Source organism: Triplophysa rosa, linkage group LG21, assembly GCF_024868665.1.
Source record: "Triplophysa rosa linkage group LG21, Trosa_1v2, whole genome shotgun sequence".
NCBI classification, from domain to species: Eukaryota; Metazoa; Chordata; class Actinopteri; order Cypriniformes; family Nemacheilidae; genus Triplophysa; species Triplophysa rosa.
The window spans coordinates 20495617-20515534 of record NC_079910.1 but is presented as its reverse complement, the minus strand read 5'-3'; the positions used below and the strand labels follow the sequence as shown (position 1 = coordinate 20515534).

Genomic DNA, 19918 nt, shown 5'->3' with positions numbered 1-19918 from the left:
TTAAATTAAACCCCGAAACATCATCATTGCAAATTATATCTAATATACGTTTTCATAATGACGGTGAAATTTGCGTGCCCTTCACGTTGAAAAACGACGCCAAAGGAGTACCCTGCGCGTTCAAAAGAGATGCCGAAGGGCGCTGACCGAGAGTAAATGTGTGACGAGTCGGGAGTGACAATGTTGCCTCAGCATCCATTTTCGCATCTTTCTCGCGCTAATCGGAACGAATCACATGACCGCTCATTTACCGCGCAAGCCCGAGCCCGGCCCGAGCCCGTGTAAAATGATAGAAATTAAGCCCGAACCCGACCGAACCCGTCGGGTTCGGGCAAAGATCTTCAGCTCTAATCCCTTTATCGTTTAGTTTTGTAGCACTTTGCTAACGTGTCTCACATTATGGTTTTGTCAAGTGTGCAAAGTTTAGCTGTGGTCACGATCCCCTTCAAACAAAACGGTTTGCTTGTCATTATTTTAAAAACGGACTGCAGCACTATATCATTTTATTATGTAAAGGTGTGTGCATTATCTTTGGAAGCTCTTGCTAACTTGCTCAGTTACACCTCTCTGTATAATCAAAGTAATGACAATCTTTTGGATAGAGCTGTTGTTGTTCTCCCACAGCTATGACGAAAAAAGATCAATAGGAAACAATAGTCTGAATGGTTTATGAAGATAAATGGAGTACTTGTGATATGGTAATACTGATGCCATTTTTATACACTTACAGCGTCTTTGTTAACAAAAACCTTCCAGAGATAAGAACTGAGGTAATGGGCATTTCGTTTTTGACACGCAGTGTATGAAGAAAGACCAATCACAACTGATTGGGCCAGTTGGCCAATCGGAGCACACTGGACTCGCGGTAGGGAGGAGCTTAGAGAAGCAGAACATTTGAACAGCTTCGGAAGAATCGTTTAGGGATCTTTGAGAAATGGATAGATACTAAATGCATATTTTAAGAAAATAGCACCGTTTTTTTTACCTTTGATACATTTGAACATGTTGTTGGGGACTCTAATACAACATTAGGACACTTACAAAAACCTTTAAACCTGCTCTTTAAGAAATGTTAAGAAATTACTCATTTCTTTGCATTGGCTCCCAATTCGTTACAGAATTGATTTTAAAGTCCTGCTGCTGGTTTTTAAAGCTCTAAATGGGTTAGCTTCTGTGTATTTGTCTGATTTATTATCTGCTCATAATCCTGGAAGGTCTCTCTGCTAACCAGAGACTATCGAACATTCCTCGGGCTAAACGGAAATCGAGAGGTGACCAAGCATTTGCTGTTGCAGCTCCAAACTCTGGAACAGCCAACCGGTCGCTATTAGAACTGCCTCTAGTACATGAGTTTACAGCCAAACTCAAAACTCACCTCTTTGCTCTGGCTTTTAATTGTATTATGGCGGGTCTGATGTGTGCTGTGATCTGTTATGTTGTGTGTAAATGTTGTTACTATTTCTTTGATTGTCCAGCACCTTGGTCAACAATTGTTGTTTTTATTGGTGCTATATAAATAAAGATGAGTTGAGTTGTTAGTTAGCTGTATTTTATATTATTCCTTGATCAAAAGAACCCAACTGCAGTTTCACTGATATTAATTTGAATGCACAATAAAACCATTGTTTTTGAAAGTTATTTTTTGCTAATCAACTCTTCATATGTTAATCATCATATTCATGGCTTCATTTAGTCGTACTTACGTTTACTGTCTTAACTGTTACATACAGTGATGCATTTTTATACAACAAAATGTAAAAAGCCATTCTCATTTACATATTTTCTGTAGTACTACAATATAACTTTTAGTGAATCATGCAGCGCAAATGTCCGTCTTGGCAACAAACTACATTCATGTTCATATGCCCAGGCAGTCTGTAACAGTGACAATTTTGAAAACGCCGTTTTGTTCGGTCAGTTGAATGTGCTGCTGTTTTCTGCCGGTCGCTGCACAGATAGACCAAGAGAAAGACGAGCTGCGTCAGCAAAGCAAAACCACGCGCTCGCGGGGCTGTACCGGCAAAATTGATCCATGCGCTAAACCTGAATTAGTCAATAAACACAGCTAAAGGTTTCGTTTTAAACATCTCAAATCATTCGTCCTTGGGCTGAAAAATCTGTCACAGCATACTAGTTATGCTCTCACGTTGTTTGTGTGTAACGTTATAACTTGTCAACGACAAGCGCTAAAATCCACATAATTCCGCTGAGATCTGCAGGTGCACATTCCCTGGATTTTAGGCAAGCATACACGCACAACGTGAGCGCTGTTTGCAGTGACGGATTTTTTTGTCTCCGGACGAATGATTAGATACATTTAAAACTAAACTAACCGCAGAGGAGTTCAGGAAACATAATTTAGCTAAACCATTGCCATGGCAGTACTACACGTGTGTTGTATTGACACGCCGGACAGAAGGGGGGTGGGGTGCGCTGTAACTCATTATCATTTAAAGAGACATGCACCAAAACGGGTTGCTGTGAGCATAGCTGTTTTTGACGTGGAAAAGGGGTTTTTGTTTTCACAGCCATTGAGTGTTTTTAAGCAAAATATGTTCCAGACATTTCATGAAGACCCTAATAAATCATACCAACTTGTTGAAAGTGAAAGTGAGTCCTTTAAGCCCAGGCACAGACCAGCCAAAGCAAACAAATGCTCATCACATCACTTCTTGCAGCTGCTAAAACGATCCAGTCAGGGTTGGCGGACCAGCAAAGGAAGAAATATTACTGATCATAAGATGAACACATATACCTGTTTTAGCGACATTAAATATTGGATTTGACAGTTTGATTAATACATTCTTTAGTCTTTAAAATGTTGGCTATTACATATGCACTACACAAAGTTTTTGGACCGCCTTCTGGGCCATTCTTAGTTTTAGACTACAGTCGACTACAGGTTACAAAACTTTCGTTTAAATGACTGTCAAATTAGTCGCTCATCCCTAATTTATTTGGACACGTTTACCAAGCTAGTAAAGCTGTTGTTTTATTTAGCTGCTTTTGTTTTGGATGTTTAATTCCTATTTGCAAATTAATTTTGAATGTCAAGTTTAAGCTAGTGAACTTGTTTTTTTTTGCAATTGTTGCACTGATGCTGGTTTAACAAATAATTCACTAAACTTGTGAATAATTTGTTTGTTATTTTGTTTTACAGGGTTACGAAATTATTGTATAAGTTGAGCCTGATGCCTTGCATACAGTGCATACAGTTGCATACAGTTTGTTAAGTAATTCAGCAATTTTACCTTAGTATCGGCCAATACTGAATCTCAGGTATCGGTATCGGAAGCAAAAATGATGGATCGGAGCATCCCTATATTCAACAATGTCACCTTAATCTTGAAAAGATACTTTATTTTGCCAAATTAGTCGAGTGGCCAGGACATGAGTCTAATGAGTGCTATATACTCGTCAGCCACATTCTATGTCATATTTCTGTGCTTTCAACCCCCACTGGGCCACACAGCACGAGGACTGTTTTATTAAAAACATTTTCAGGTGGCACAATAGAGCCATTTTGCCACACTTCAGTCTTAAACCCATATCAGAAGTAAATTACCATACCAAACGGAGTATGTAAATTCCTCACATCATAGATTGAGCCATGATTAACAACAGCCCTTTATCCAAATTTCCCTAAAATAATATTGAATCTTATGAATAAACTATTCAGAGCAAGTTAGGTATGTGTTTGATAAATGGAAAAAAGAAAAAAAAATAGTTTCAACATTATTTGTTCTTCAGACATTCCTCTTTAAAAGAAATGAAGTATCAGATCTTTGCAAAATGACCCACATTTGGTTTTTGCTGACAGAAAATGTGTCCGTTTTAACAGTTTACTCATAGAGCCATATCTAGATCCTTATATCTTTAGGACTGAACCATAAAGAGCCTGTAAAATGTAGTTCCCAAAAGAAAAGTTAGTCAAGCACACGAATCTTAACGGACATTTAAGTATCTCAAACATTCCTCTAGTTACAGGCATGCAAATTTAGTAAAAGTACCGCGAAAAGTGCTTTGTCCTCACTTTTCCCACCTGTTTTTGATCGCAGTTCATCCAGCTGTAATTCAGGTAAAATATTCACCGGATGCACCAGTTTCATTTTAAGTTTCATGTTAGTTTATGTTCTGTTAGTTTCATCTGTCACAGCGCACACTAGTAACACGCTCACGTTGTGTGTGTATACTTGTCAATAACCAGCGCAACAACGCGGAGTTCCATGGAGTTTTCTGCGGAGATCTGCGAGCACTTATTCCGTTCTGCCTCATCGAGCATTGGTACCCTGAGTGTGGAACACTCTAACGAGGCTAAAGACCGCAGCCTCCAGCGTCTTATATAACTATAATATCCCACCAAACAAAGGCATGTCCAAATGACGTCTTTTCTACGTCATTGGTGAAGTAGAAGAGACGTCCCCCTGAGGAGCCAGAATGAAAGTTTTTACAACGTCTTTTTATGACGTCTTCTGAACTTCTGATTTTGATGTTCAGGTGATCTCTATAATTGCATTGAATCAATATCACTTTTGCACCTGCAATTAATGTTTAAATGTATTAAACCACCATTATTGTGATCAGTGTTTGCTTTAGTTGGGCTCTTGACTCTTACGTTTTACTTTAAGTTTGGTCTTCTTTGGCCATTGAGACAATGTGTTAAGATACATTTGTTGTGGCAAAGAAAACTAAGCTAAATGAATAATTAGTGTTGGTTCACAATATTTATAATGGAATGACTACGCTCACTAGTCATAATTGTGTTGTATTTTTGTGCAAATTATTATTGTGGTATGCAGTGATATGGATGTAAGATTTTCTTAGGAATTATTCACAAACTATTAAATAGCTTCATGAATTAGACACACATAGACATGAAGAATCAGTGTATGAAACTCAACAATGGTGACAATCAAACTAATTCTGATAAACAGATCAACTGCAATGCATGCTGGGAGTCATGAATGAGTTTTGTACTATGATGTTACCCAGCATGCATTGCAGGCATGAAGCTTTGTTTTGTTTATTGTCACCATTGTTGAGTTTCATACACTGATTCTTCATGTCTATGTGTGTCTAATTCATCAAGCTGTTCAATAGTTTGTGAATAATTCCTAAGAAAATCTTACTTCCATATCGTTACATGCAGTAACGTCACACTATAATAACTTGTCACACCAGCACAAGTTCTTCAAGTGCACCAAATGACATCTACTGTAGCAGTAGCTAATCACATGACGTATGACCAAAGTGAAGCTCATACCCAAATATTTAACACCCAATTGACCCTTCTCATGAGTTTGATTGACAGGCGACCGGACCAATCATAGCGCCGATATTATGGGCCCCCTGTTGCTATTCGCCATTTTGAGTTTAACCGGTTGCGCATTATGCGGTTTTAAAAAGTCCTTTGAGATTGTTGCTGGCTGTCACACTGTACGAATATGATCCCAGCTAAAAGTCATGTCGCTGTGCAATCTTAGTTGTCATAATGTACAACAATAAAGACTTCTTAAAACAGACTCTGAACAGTCTGAAGTTTTACCTCATAGACTGTCATATGAGCCGCACAGAAGGACTGCTCATCAACAATGCCAGAATTTTATCGGAGGTAAAATTTGATCTTCAGGGTCATAATCACAGTTCCACCCATTGCCTAAACGTGTCAGAAACCAATGGAGCAATCCAGACGTTATGTCATTACAGCAAGTACAGTACGTTAGGCTAGACTAGGCCTGTCGCGACAGCAACTTTTTGTTTTGCATCAGAAATAATTGCTGTGCAAAAGACCCAAGCTGAGGAGTTAACACGCCGGAATGATGTGGGGATATTCACTGTTCCCAGAGGAGCCTTTATTATGAAAGCGAGCACCGCTCATCCGGAGTGATTGCGGAAGAGCGTTAGTTGTTGGAACAGCGCGTGGGACAGTGGTGCGGCATACACAGGCTCGTAAATCAGGCTGTAACTGAATCTTCCGAGCCAGGTTATAACGTAGTGTGCTGATGTGCGTCCAATAAGAGTGAGCACAGATAGAGTTATATGTGTTCGCTTGGATTGTGTTCCTTATTGTTAATGCTAACATGCTACTACCTACACAGCTGTTCATAGCTGTGATAATCACTCATGTTACTGTTTGTTAGCGTGTTGCTAATGAAGAGTGTTGTTTCATTATGTCAATGGTGTATTTGGTACCAGTGAAGGAATGAGTGTAGTACCTATTATTATGAAGATGTATGAGGGGAGAAGCCATAGTTATCTGTTAATGCGTTAACTGCATGGATGTTATGCACAATAGCTCTGCATGCTTAGGAGTTCTGTTGTTATCTGTTCCAGGGAAACCACATCTGCACACCTGTACATCTTTGCATCTTAACCTCTCCACCTGCATCTTACCTGGCCCGGTTGCAAATACTGCCAATCTTAACCGCCAGTGAAATTTACCTGGATAATTCAGAGAGTATCAGTCTGAGTGATGAACGGAGCTGCACTCAGTTTGTGCATGGCTCTGGGTTCAGTAAAGGGACACTGATCGTACTCCTCGTGATCTTGTTAACGCTGGCTCTCCCCTCTGATGATTGTTCATGTGTGCCCAATAAACGGCTTAAGTTGACCCAATGCTCTCTGCTGTGTTCTGACCGACACCCTGGTTCACTGCTATACTTATTTGAAACTAGCCCCTTTCCTCTCAGAGTAGCCCTTCGCTACATTTGTGGTCCTTCGAGCCGGATAGCAGCTGTGCTGGGAATATGCAGCCGAGCGAGGGAGCAGCGTGGGCCATGCCAGCCCGGCCCAAGCGCCGAATGAGACAACCGGAATATTTACAGGATTACGTGGTTGGAGCAGCTCCACCGAGGAGGTCTAGCCCAACACGTCACAGTACGCCCTCCTTTCCACCCGGAGCAGCTGAGTGGATCCCACGTTCTCACGTTCCATGGAATAAGACCCCTTGCACGAGGGATGAGTCCTCCGCTGACTGGGATGATAGCCTCCAAGACACGAACATAGCATGGTCACAACCACCAACTACCTCTACCCGGGAGCCGAGACTAGAGCGACGGACACAGCCCACAGAACCATGGCCGAGACCTCCGCCCTCCAGGCCCGATGACTTCCAATTAGGGGAAGAGGAGGAGCCTGAAGAGTTACCGCCACCGCCATGGCCCCCATTTGAGCCACATCCTATGCCCACGAGGGTGGAGGAGCACAGAGTGATTACCGTCATAGATAGGATGATGAGGGAGCTACAGCTCATGAGAGACCAAGCGGTGTCTGAAGCACCCGCTAATGATATCCAGCACTCTCACCAACGCGATCCTTCTTCGTACAGACTACGTAATGAACATTGGGATGCTCGGCCTCGACCCCAGAGGTCAGGATCTTTCTCACCAATGTCTCACACGGAGCAGTTCCCAACCAGAGTCGACATGAGTTATCCGCACCGTGCTCGAGGGCTACCTCAGTCGCCAGGAGCAATGTCACTGGGAAGAGGAGGATATCAGGGACCAGCCCCAAGAATCCCTCTTTTCGTTCATAAAGACCCGATGGAATTCTCCAGGCTGAAGCTAGCTTTAACCAACCTGTTACCTGCGGATGCCCCTGAGCTCTTTAAGTACCAGATCCTTGTGGATCATGTGAAGCTCGAGGAAGCCTGTCTCATAGCTGATTCCTTTATTAACTCACCCAGGCCTTACATGGACACAATGGCCGCCCTGACGGAGAAGTTCGGACAGCCTCATCAAGTAGCCTTAAAGAGGATTGCGACCATCATGGATTCACCTGAGATCAAACGAGGAGATATAGCGGCCTTTGAAAGATTCTCACTGCATGTACAGTCACTAGTGGGCATGCTACAGACATTGGGTCCGGATGGTGATGTGGAGCTTAGATGTGGTTCTCATGTAGCTCGGATCCTCTCCAAGCTTCCGACCGAGATGAGAGCGAACTTCAGACGACAGATGTTCTACGGTCATGGGCATACTCACACCTTGCGTGACCTGGCAGAATGGCTCAGATATGAGTCTTGGTGTCAAGGCTACGACAACATCTCAGATGTCCATACCCAAGGGTCAACAGGCTACCGAGCGGAAAAGCGACGCAGCCGACCTGCAGCTACAGTGCTTCACGGAGCAGAAGGCCGTCTGCCGAGACAGGCGGGAAACCAAGGGAGTCACAGCTCTTTCAATCCGACCAAGAGAGGCAATGTGAAACCGTACTGCCCTTATTGTGAGAACAACGACCACTTCCTGAATAAGTGTCCCGACATTCAGAAACTCACCAGAGAGGAGATCAGAGAGTGGATAAGAGTGAACAAGAGATGCTGGAAATGTGGACGAGGACATCAAGCCGTACAATGTGACCTCAAAAAGCTCTGCGATTTGTGCCACGAGAGGCACCTCCGGATTCTGCATGATGCCAATGCTCGCCCAAAGGTCGAACCGCCAAAGACGGAGAGTTGTCTAGTGAGCTCCGGAACGGAAATACTCTACTTGGACAGACCATCGGTGCATTCCCGTGTCCTACTGAAAGTCGTCAGGGTACTTCTGCGCAATAGAGACAAGACACTAGAAACATACGCTGTCCTCGACGATGGTTCTGAGCGGACGATGCTCCTCGTCGAGGCTGCCGATCAACTGGGCCTGCCCAAGAAGCCTGAGGACCTAGCACTCCGCACAATCCGTCAGGAGGTTCAAACCTTGAAGGGATCATCAGTCTCATTCAGCATATCCTCCCCCTCTCGTCCCAAGAGGACCTTTCGAATAACAGAAGCTTTTACTTCTCGATACTTGGCTTTGGCAGATTACACCTACCCCATTGTCTGTCTGAAGAAGAAGTACAGGCATCTGGCAGACATTCCCCTTGAGCCCTTCGAGCATGTGAAACCACTCTTGCTGATCGGTGCTGATTACCCCCATCTACTCACCCCGATCGAGCCGGTGAGACTGGGACCGCCAGGAGGACCAGCAGCTGTCCGCACTAGGTTGGGATGGGCCCTCCAAGGACCTGCTCATCCCATACAGTGGACAATGGGTGCAAGGCAGTGTCTCTTCAACAGTGTTTCCCCTCAGACAGAGCTAGCACAGGATGTAGAGAAGCTCTGGAAGATGGACGTGTTGCCCTACCAGACCAGCAAACTGGTGGTACGATCAAAGCAGGATCAGGAAGCGATTGAGCTCCTCGAGACAAAAACAAGGCGAATAAGGGTCGACGGTGTACTCAGGTATGCCACCCCACTGCTGCGGAAACGCGGTGTTCCCTCCCTCAGAGCACCTCAAGAGGCCGTCCTACCAAGTCTCAGAAGTCTGGAGAGGCGCCTAGACAGGGACCCCCGATGGGCTAACGAGTACTGTGCAGCAATCCACAAGCTGGTGGAAGTAGATGCTGTCAGGAAGATAAACCCACAGGAAGCCTCACTCACCGAAGAATCGTGGTACATACCCCACCACCTAGTGAGTCACAACGAGAAGAGACGCCTGGTCTTCAACTGTTCGTATCAGTTCCAGGGTCGAAGCCTAAATGATGCTCTCCTTCCCAGACCTACGCTAGGTCCATCCCTGCTCGGAGTTCTGCTGCGCTTCAGGGAACATGCAGTAGCGGTCAGTGGAGACATCCGCAGCATGTTTCACCAAGTTCGGCTCCCACCGGAGGATCGAGCACTACTCAGGTTCCTTTGGAGGGACATGAAGCGCAACGAACCCCCAGACATCTTTGAGTGGCAAGTTCTGCCGTTTGGCACTGCATGCTCACCGTGCTGTGTTACTTTTGCTCTCCAGAGGCATGCGAGAGACCATGGTGGACCAGATGGAAGAGTCAGGCATTCGGTGGAGCAGTGTTTTTACGTGGATAACTGTCTCCAGAGTGTGCCCACGGCAGAGGAGGCCAAGGGGCTGGTGGAGCGACTCAGAGAAGTCTTAGCCGCGGGTGGATTCAAGATTCGTCAATGGGCCTGCAACGTGCCTGATGTCCTTAAGCACCTACCTGGAGAAGCAAGGTCCGATGGTATGGAGAGGTGGCTGTCACACAACGAATCCGGCCTGACAGAGCCAACTCTGGGACTCAGCTGGCACTGGGAAACAGACACCTTAGGATACAAGAGCCGACCTTTGGACTATGGATCGCTGACCATGAGGAATGTGTATAAGGTGCTAGCCCGACAGTACGATCCCCTAGGGTTCATCTCACCCTACACTACTCGAGCTAAACTGATCGTCCAGCGCATGTGGGAAAAGCCCCGGGATTGGGACGACCCGATTCTTCCCTCTGACCTGCAGAAGGCATGGAAGGAATGGGAGTCAGAATTGCCTTTGCTATCAAACATCTCCTTACCACGTGCATATGTTCCCGCTCATGCAGATCGGAGTGTGGTCTCTAGACACATTCATGTATTCAGTGATGCCCCCGAAAGGGCTTACGGGGCAGTCTCTTACCTGAGAACCGAAGATGCACAGGGACAAATCTACCTGGCGTTCCTAGCGGCAAGATCCAGGGTGGCCCCCCGCCGGCAACACTCGATTCCCCGCCTCGAGCTTTGTGGTGCCTTGTCAGCCGCCCAGCTTGCCCAGACGATAAAGGAGGAACTGAGCATCAGGACAGATGGGACGATTCTCTGGAGTGATTCCACTACAGTGCTCACATGGCTAAAGTCAGAGTCGTGCCGCTTCAAGGTCTTTGTCGGCACGCGCATAGCCGAAATCCAAGAGCTTACAAAGCAGAGTACATGGCGTTATGTGGACTCCGCGCAGAACCCAGCTGATGACGTCACACGCGGGAAGACCTTGACAGAGTTAGCCATGCCTAATCGTTGGAGCCAAGGGCCGACTTTCCTCCTCAAAGGACCCGATGAATGGCCCACCTGGCCGGGCGTGGAACCCAAGCACGACACAGCAGAGTATAAGAAGCTGACAACATGCGGGGTGATTAACCGCGCGGAAGGACCAGAAACCTTGCCAATGCACTCACTGTCATGGAGGGATATGGTGAAGTCCGTGGCTCAGGAGCTGCATGGGGCGGCAGGAAGAGAACCGTTGAGTGCAGCCGACTACCAGCAGGCAGAGATGACGGTTTTCAAAAGAGTCCAATCTGAGTGCTTCCCTGGGGAGTTGCGCCACCTGAGAGCCGGGAAGGCACTGCTTAAGAGTAGTCGCATACTTAGCCTCTCACCGGAGTTAGACCCTGAGGAGGATATTATACGGGTGCGAGGACGACTCAGACGTGCTGAGGGGTTAGATTCAGTTTTCAAGCACCCCATTGTATTGGACCCCACTCATTTGGTCACAAAGCTCCTTATCCGGGACTACGATGCCCGCCTCTGTCATCCAGGCCCTGAGCGAGTATTCGCGGAGTTGCGCCGTACCTTCTGGGTTCTTCGTGGCAGAGAGGCCGTGCGGAAGGTGCAACATCAATGTGAGGAGTGCCGAAGATGGAAGTCCAAGCCACTGGTCCCGAAGATGTCCGACTTACCTGGAGCCCGTCTGCGTCTACACAAGCCCCCGTTCTTCTCGACAGGAGTAGATTGCTTTGGACCTTTCCATGTAAAGTTGGGACGGCGCTCAGAGAAGAGATGGGGGATCATCTATAAGTGCCTTACCACCCGAGCGGTGCACGTGGATCTCTTGCACAGTATGGATGTGGATTCCTTTCTTATGAGCCTCAGACGGTTTATCGCTCGCCGAGGAACTCCCGCAGAGCTCTATTCAGACCGAGGTACAAACTTTACGGCTGGAGAGAAGGAGCTCCGTGAGTCCTTCAATAGCATGTCCTCAGATCTACAACGATTACTGGCTGGACAGAAAATTGATTTCCGCTTCAACCCCCCTGCAGCTCCTCACTTCGGGGGGACGTGGGAAAGAGAGATCAAGTCTGTGAAGTCCGCTCTGTATACAGTCATAGGGGCTCAACCTGTCTCTGAAGAGGTGCTCCATACTACTCTTCTGGAGGTAGAGGCCATCCTCAACGCGAAACCGCTGGGCTACACCTCATCCAATGTGGCCGACTTGGATGCAGTAACCCCAAATGTACTTCTGATGGGGCGGCTGGATGGATCACTGCCGCCGGTGGTATATCAGAAGAGCGAGGGATTAAGCAAGCGAAGGTGGAGGCACTGTCAGGTGATGGCGGATCATTTCTGGGGAAGATTTATTAGGGATTACTTGCCAGCCCTACAACGCAGACAAAAGTGGCATGACACCCCTACGGATTTGATAGTCAATTCAGTGGTGTTGCTAATGGACCCTCAGTTTCCCAGGGCCCTCTGGCCGGTGGGTAGAGTGGTTAAAGTGCATCAGAGCGCAGATGGGCATGTTAGATCTGCAGACGTGAGAATCAAAGACAAGATCTACACTCGGCCAGTGGCCAGACTGATTACTCTTCCTGCTATCCCAGATCACAGAGATGATGCGCACGGGACCCCGGCCTCTTCAGATTAGAGGCGAGTCTTTGCAGGGGCAAATTGCAAGCAATTTGGGGGCGGCTGTGCAAAAGACCCAAGCTGAGGAGTTAACACGCCGGAATGATGTGGGGATATTCACTGTTCCCAGAGGAGCTTTTATTATGAAAGTGAGCACCGTTCATCCGGAGCGATTGCGGAAGAGCGTTAGTTGTTGGAACAGCGCGTGGGACAGTGGTGCGGTATACACAGGCTCGTAAATCAGGCTGTAACTGAATCTTCCGAGCCAGGTTATAACGTAGTGTGCTGATGTGCGTCCAATAAGAGTGAGTACAGATAGAGTTATATGTGTTCGCTTGGATTGTGTTCCTTATTGTTAATGCTAACATGCTACTAGCTACACAGCTGTTCATAGCTGTGATAATCACTCATGTTACTGTTTGTTAGCGTGTTGCTAATGAAGAGTGTTGTTTCATTATGTCAATGGTGTATTTGGTAACAGTGAAGGAATGAGTGTAGTACCTATTATTATGAAGATGTATGAGGGGAGAAGCCATAGTTATCTGTTAATGCGTTAACTGCATGGATGTTATGCACAATAGCTCTGCATGCTTAGGAGTTCTGTTGTTATCTGTTCCAGGGAAACCACATCTGCACACCTGTACATCTTTGCATCTTAACCTCTCCACCTGCATCTTACCTGGCCCGGTTGCAAATACTGCCAATCTTAACCGCCAGTGAAATTTACCTGGATAATTCAGAGAGTACCAGTCTGAGTGCTGAACGGAGCAGCACTCAGTTTGTGCATGGCTCTGGGTTCAGTAAAGGGACACTGATCGTACTCCTCGTGATCTTGTTAACGCTGGCTCTCCCCTCTGATGATTGTTCATGTGTGCCCAATAAACGGCTTAAGTTGACCCAATGCTCTCTGCTGTGTTCTGACCGACACCCTGGTTCACTGCTATACTTATTTGAAACTAGCCCCTTTCCTCTCAGAGTAGCCCTTCGCTACAATTGCGATAGTCGATATTACTGTCATGTTATAAATATTTTATGCCACGGATTAAGTAATGATATAATATTGCAAGTACACCCTTTTACAGAACAAATACCTTTTAATATAATATTTGGACATTGAAATTGGAAAGTAAATAATAACTTGTGTAAATATTTAAAATAAGTTAAACAGACATCCAGTCCTCAATTATAATTGGTTGATTTATGCTAAAAGCCGTTATTATGAAGTTAAGAGTAAGCAGAGCCCTTGATGTGAACTCTGGAGAGGGCAACATGACTGTATGTCATAATGTGGCCGTTTAAAATACACTGTGTATAATACATTGTGTTGCTGTTTTCATTACCTCCGTATTTAAAGAGTAGAGCGTCTTGTTCACACGCTCCTTTGTTTTCATATTGGATTGGGAGGTTTGCGGCTTTGACACCAGTCAATTACTATTCCGAACTGGCTTTATTCATCAGGATAACACAGTAGGACTCCTCGAGTCTTTTCACTCGCCCTGTGTGTGCGACTGTGCACACAGGGCAGCGCTAACAGAGACATGTCATTCATTTTATGTAAACAAACCCATATAAAACACAATGGCAATAGTTTATTGCATCTAACAACTGACGTCAAGCGTATATATCGCATGATAAGTCAATAAATTGACTATTGCGACAGGCAAGACCTAGGCTAGACCTTCGATCTTTATTTTGTTTACTTTATTACGAGACACTTTCACATCCTGATTTTAAATGCATATTGCAGACATTATTATTGCTTTTGGCTGAAAGTACACGTAATTTTTTTCCCTGGAAATTATAATTTCACGATAAATAATTCTTTAGTGCAGTGGGAGCACTTTGGTTGATGTCGGACATAGCAAAAGGGGGCGGGCTTTGCGAAGGGTCAATTGTTGAAACACAACTTAATATAAAATGCTTTACTACTATTAACTTTATATATCTAGCCAGTAACAATGAACATGTAACCTTGGTCAGCACAATAATTATTTAAAATACAGGGATTGTTTCATTGCGTGTGTTCATAGAGAGCAGTTGGTTCACGTAAAAATTCAACATTTGTGGTTCATTTACTCACCCTCGGACTAGGGCTGCACGATTAATCGAAAAGAAACCACACGCGATTTGGGAGTTGACTGCAATCTTTTGTGTGCAGTTTGTCAGTGAAGTATGGTTAAATGTAGCTGCATCCGAAAGCCAGAGGGCGCTCTCGGGCAGAAACTCCAATGCTCCATAGAAGTACCACACGCACTGTATAACCAGGAAATGCTGTCTTAGTCGGTGCGTTCCAAATGGGATATATTGCCCTCCAAAGGGCACGTTGGGATAAAAAACAAGTATGGCCGCCATATTAAAGGGTCGTTCCAAACCGAAGTGCACATAACTAGCCACTTCAAAGGGCCCTTCGAAAATGACGGATTTCGAAAGGGTACAACTGATGGACACTTCACGCCCCCATGATTCTTAGTGTGTCGATGGCGCCTCCTTATGGGATTATGACGCAGAAGGGCACTTCAAGAAACAGTTGTTTGGTCGCCTACATCCTTCAACCCTTCGAAGGTCTCACTCCGGAGGGTAATCCCTTTGAAGGCCTTAGGGCACAGGGATGAGCCCTTCGGAATGGAAAGCATTACATACATCAAGGGCCTATCTGCATCTGGAATCTTTCTATCACTGTTTTTCAAGCCTCCTCAGGTATTTTCATGATAATAAAGTATATTTATAATGATGATGTTTGATGGGTGTTGCTTTTTTAAATGCACATGTAAGCGACTCAAACGCGCAGTGCTTTCAGATGGAGCAGCATTTCCCACTGATCACAGAGCCATGCTTCACAAACAAGCTGCGCATAAAACATAATCGCAGCCTTTGCGATTTCACAACCGCAACTTTTTAATCACGATTTCAATTGGAATTTCGATTTATCGGGCAGCCCTACCTCGGACCATCTTGAGATCTGAGGCAATCAACTCCTTAGGTGCCATTGAAAGATGTCATTGAAAGTTCAAAAAGCAGATACAAGAAACATAAAAGTAATCCACGCTGCTCCTGATGACATATTAATGTATTTTGAAGTGAATCGATCAGGTCTGTGCAATAACTATTTAATAATAACGGTTATCTACAGCTTCTGCGTTTGAAACTTCGGATAAATATAATTGCACCCAAGTTCCCTACACACTTAGAAGGGCACAGCACTTGAGGTGGGAATTCTGAAGGGAGATTGGCAATTGGTTCTCATCACATAGCCGTAATATAATATAAAAACAACCCTTCCCTTCAGCAGTGCTTTTCAGAGGCGCAAAAATTATGTTTGGAACGTGCTCTTCCTGACGCATCCACAGGACAATTGCCTGGCGCTATGATGTTGCTGGTTTCTGTGTTTTGAATTTTCAATATATGGCACCTGAGGACTTACATTTTATAAATCACCAACACCCCATTGCGATATTTTTTTCATAGCTACACGATACACAAGAATGGCATATTTTGACTCAAAACAGTGAACAGTTTGCAGGTGTGGCCAACACTAGTGTGACTGAGTGCAAATGTGACACGATTACATTACAAATATGCTAATAAGTACGTTGTGAATGAATCGTGACCCTAAGCGTCGATTTGAATGAAATCATAATGGACCAAATGATTCTCACCCCAATTCCTCACAATGTCAAAATGTCAAATTTTCAATGACTTACCAGGCCGATTAGCAAACTCAGAAACTTTCGCGTTGGATTCAATGCCAACTCCTTGATCACTAGTCAACCCCTGCATCTCCACTTCCTCCATTCCAGGAGGCAGTGAATCCAGACCGCTAAAAACAGAGACAGATTACATAAACTTTCTAAATATATCTCATTACAACATAAAAAGCACAGCTAGGAAGTGCTTACCAAAGACCTTCGGACTGCTGACCTTCGCCTGCCTTGGGTTTTTTCTTACGAGGAGGTTTCTTCTTTTTAGGCTTGGCCTGGTTAGCAGCAACCCCACCTGTTCCTTGTTTCCCACCAGGCCCAAACTGGCTCGCAGAAATATCACTTTGGAGAAGGTTAACTAATAGGGGACTGGTTAACGTTACATCCTTGTTTAACGGAAACCCACTCACCTGGCCACAGGGCATCTGAGCAGCAAACTGAGGATTGAATGACATTCCGTGACCAGGAAAATGGCCATTGCCCACCTGTAAATGTTGAGAGCCACCAAGCATAGCCTGTTGTTGTTGCTGATTCTGCATGTCCGGAAGCATCTGTTGGCCAACATCAGCATTTACACCACCATCTCCTAGCTGATGTACATGTTGCTGGCCAGCCTGTTGCTGCTGTAGCATCACCTGCTGTTGCTGCTGCTTTTGCTGAAGATGTTGTTGTACTAAATGGTGATTGGCTGGAAGTCGCATTTGAGCACCATGCATTCCTAGTGCTTGATTGGGGTTGCCATTCATTGGAATTTGTTGAGACTGTGCTTGAACCATTTGCTGTTGTGGGCGCTGCATTTGTAGCTGCTGCTGTTGTAACTGCTGCTGTTGCTGCAACTGTTGCTGCTGCTGCAAATGAACCATTTGTTGTTGTTGTTGCTGCTGTTGCGGCGTCATCTGAGCTTGAAACTGAGGCAGGTTACCTTGTATATTTGGTGAAGGGCCTCTCATCATTTGACCTTGCACGACTCCGGCCTGACTTTTGGCACCAAAGGCCTGCTTGTTACTCTGTAACTGATTGGCGACCATGTGTTCCATCATGGCATTTTGCTGCTGCTGTTGAAGTAATAGCGCCTGATGTCCCTGTCCTCCACTGAGTTGGTTTTGCATTATCCCTTGACCCTGCGGTGGCACAATTTGCTTAGGAGGGGTCATCCCTCGCTGGCCTTGGTTCACTGGCCTGGACAAGACAGTCTGGCCCCCTGTCTGGCTTTGTGCCATTTGACTTTGAGAGGAAGCTACTGCCTGTGTTTGATGCTGGGACTGCACACCCAACATCTGAGCCTGAACACCTTGCTGAGGATGTCCCATACTACCGGCCAAAGTGGTGCCTGGGGGTTGAGCTGGAATGCCAGTGTGGTGGCTCATTCCACCCACCTGAAGAGGACCGGGCTGCATGTGGTTGGGTGCCGAGGCTGAAGGCTGGCCACCTATAATGAGATTTACAAAGGCTTTACGATTTGGTGTTTAATGCATAGATTTCCAAGTATTTATATACTAATAATGCAGAGTGAAAACTAAAACGATTAATATGTCATCCTACCTGTGTTTGTCATGCTCTGGCTGTTTTGTAGCTGGGGTGTACTACCTGCTCCACTAGTAGTAACCTGCCCTTGAGCAAAGTTCTGATTTACAGGAGCATTTGGAAACCCCATGGGCATTCGTTTGGGCATACCTGCAATTGACAAACATATTGATGCATGCAAATACGAAAACAATAACAAAACATTCATGAAAACAATTAACGCACCTCCTATTGAGCCTTGTGAGATTTGCCCATGCTGTGAAATGCCCATAAAGCCTGGCTGAATGTTTCCTTGCTGGCCCATCACAGCTCTTCCTGGTGATCCAACACCCTGTGGGAAACCCTGGGGGGTTGTCGGACGTGGACCAAGTTGTCCCTGCCCCATCATTGGGGGAGTTCCAGGTGAGCCTTGTTGGAAAGGGGAACTCGAGGAACCAGGAGACTTAGCTGAAAGATTCCCCTGTGGAGCGGCGGAGGGAGGCAGGGGAGGAGGTGCTCTTGAGCTGACCACCCCTGATGCTCCCTGGGGACCTTTGGGCTGTGGGGCTGCAAACTGGTTTGCCCCTGCCTGCTGCTGCAACTGGTGCTGTGCCACTGTATTGAACACCTGTCCGGCCTGCTGGCTGCCAAATGGATATGGTGGTGGTGGATGACTGGGTGTTTGAACAGATGCCAAGGAGGGCTGCCGCTGCCCCATTTGTGGCTGGGCTGGGGCTTTTCTCCAACTGGGTCCCATGGTACCCTGGACTGGTGGTGGCTGGAGAACACCAGAGGGCAACTGGTTCCAACCAGGAGGTACAGGCATCTGGTTAGAGGGGTTAAACGGACCACGTGCACCACCTAGTTGAGCTAGCTGAACCTGCTGCTGCTGGTGTTGCTGGTGATGGTGCTGTTGTTGTTGCTGAAGTTGCTGTAGGGTTGCGGGATTCAACTGCCGATTTGCTTGCATGGCTTGTGCGTGATGGCCCTGTGGGCCCATGGTGTTAAGTGAACCATGTGCTACTTGTTGATGCTGTAGATGTTGTTGCTGTAAGGCAAGCCCCGAGAGCATGGGGTCCATTGAGTCTGAAAACAAATGAGCACAGTGAACACCAGTGAAAGAGAACAACTGAAGAAAAAGAAGCCATTATGGTATAGTGCCTTGTAAAGCACTCAACACGGCACAAAACAGTTGATGAAAAATGCACACAGGGCTTCTGCTTCTCTGTTGTGTACCGTACCAACCAAAATGGGTCATTTGCTCTGTTGAGTGTAGCAAAAGTTTCCGCTAACTGATTATGTGCCTTATGATAAATAGCAGAACCGAACCTGACTGCTAAAAAAGACTGTTTTTTGATCTCACATCACCTGTGGAGTGTGCTCCTGTCCTGACACCTCCTGCAACTACCTAATACAATGCAAATCAATATTTTTTTATAATCATGTTTCAGTAGAAAGTACATTAACACAGGCATTTTATCAGAGTGACAATGGCAAATAATCATTTATCCTTTTCCCAAATGGGTGATCTAAAAAGTCACGCGCAGAAGTGATTTGCACACTTAAATGGGACCTATTATGTCGCTTTTTACAAGGTGTAATTCCCAGGTGTTCCCAGAATGTACCTGGTATACCATTCTCTATGTGTCCATTATAGGTGGGAGTGAAAATACGCTGTTTACAGGTATGTATTTTTAAATACAAATGAGCTGCTACTCCCCAACCCTTTCAAAAAAAGGCTGTGCTCACAGCTCATGCTTTAAAAGGGGTCACACACACGCTGAAAATACAAGCTAGTGCTGTAGTACTAAATATATATATTGTCGCTGTCGGGCGGAAACCTCCTATGTCCAAATTTGGTTAATTTCATATTTTTTCACAAATCGATGCTATTGGTCAGTCCCCATGTGGGTCTGTTATTTTTACAAATTATTAACCAATCTAAAGTGTTGAAAATAGCTTGAGAGCAAATCTCTTAACTCCATTGGACACTTCAACTGTCTGAGAAGTCTCGTAACTCCACCTCTTCTTCACTCCGCAGGAGCTTCTCGGCATTACGTCTCCTGATTGAAAGTTTTTTAGACAATAACGAGTGAAAATAGTTAGGTTAGATACATTTGAGTAGGCCTGTTTTGTTAAAAATCGATAGCTGTAATGCTTCGGTGCAGAAGGAAGCCCGTGAGCCACGAAGGTAAGTTTGCGAGCAGATTCGGCTAATTTCCGCCTATTAGACAGCCTAGTCAGCTCATCGTTTTTTGTATTACATCACTTATAGTTCTTAAACCTTTAAAATAGAGTTTAGGAAGATGTATGT

The 19918-nt window shown here is 45.5% G+C and overlaps 2 protein-coding genes across 9 annotated transcripts in view; one reads left to right on the top strand and one right to left on the bottom strand.

The window, feature by feature from the left end:
* The window catches only part of ncoa6 (nuclear receptor coactivator 6), an 87404-nt gene that overhangs the window by 59990 nt on the left and 7496 nt on the right, over positions 1-19918 (bottom strand). For 7 of the 8 annotated variants that reach the window (XR_008961618.1, XM_057319438.1, XM_057319437.1 and 4 more), the window contains exons 6-9: positions 17851-18690; positions 17644-17775; positions 16300-17530; positions 16105-16220 (exon numbers count right to left, since the gene is read on the bottom strand). Coding sequence is in view for 7 of the 8 variants with exons in the window: in XM_057319438.1 (XP_057175421.1) it covers positions 16105-16220; positions 16300-17530; positions 17644-17775; positions 17851-18690 (2319 nt within the window). In the remaining variant the exon portion in view is untranslated. The remainder of the gene's footprint in view (positions 1-16104; positions 16221-16299; positions 17531-17643; positions 17776-17850; positions 18691-19918) is intronic. The other variant, XM_057319439.1, reaches the window with a different exon arrangement.
* On the top strand, positions 5924-13060 carry LOC130545100 (uncharacterized). The gene is made up of 2 exons (XM_057319444.1): positions 5924-12708; positions 13023-13060. The coding sequence occupies exon 1, from the start codon at positions 6747-6749 to the stop codon at positions 12420-12422; it is 5676 nt and encodes a 1891-aa protein (XP_057175427.1). The 5' UTR covers positions 5924-6746; the 3' UTR covers positions 12423-12708; positions 13023-13060.

Excerpts from the sequence above, each read along its gene's own strand:
- LOC130545100 (XM_057319444.1), top strand. The coding sequence starts at position 6,747 with ATGCAGCCGAGCGAGGGAGCAGCGTGGGCCATGCCAGCCCGGCCCAAG.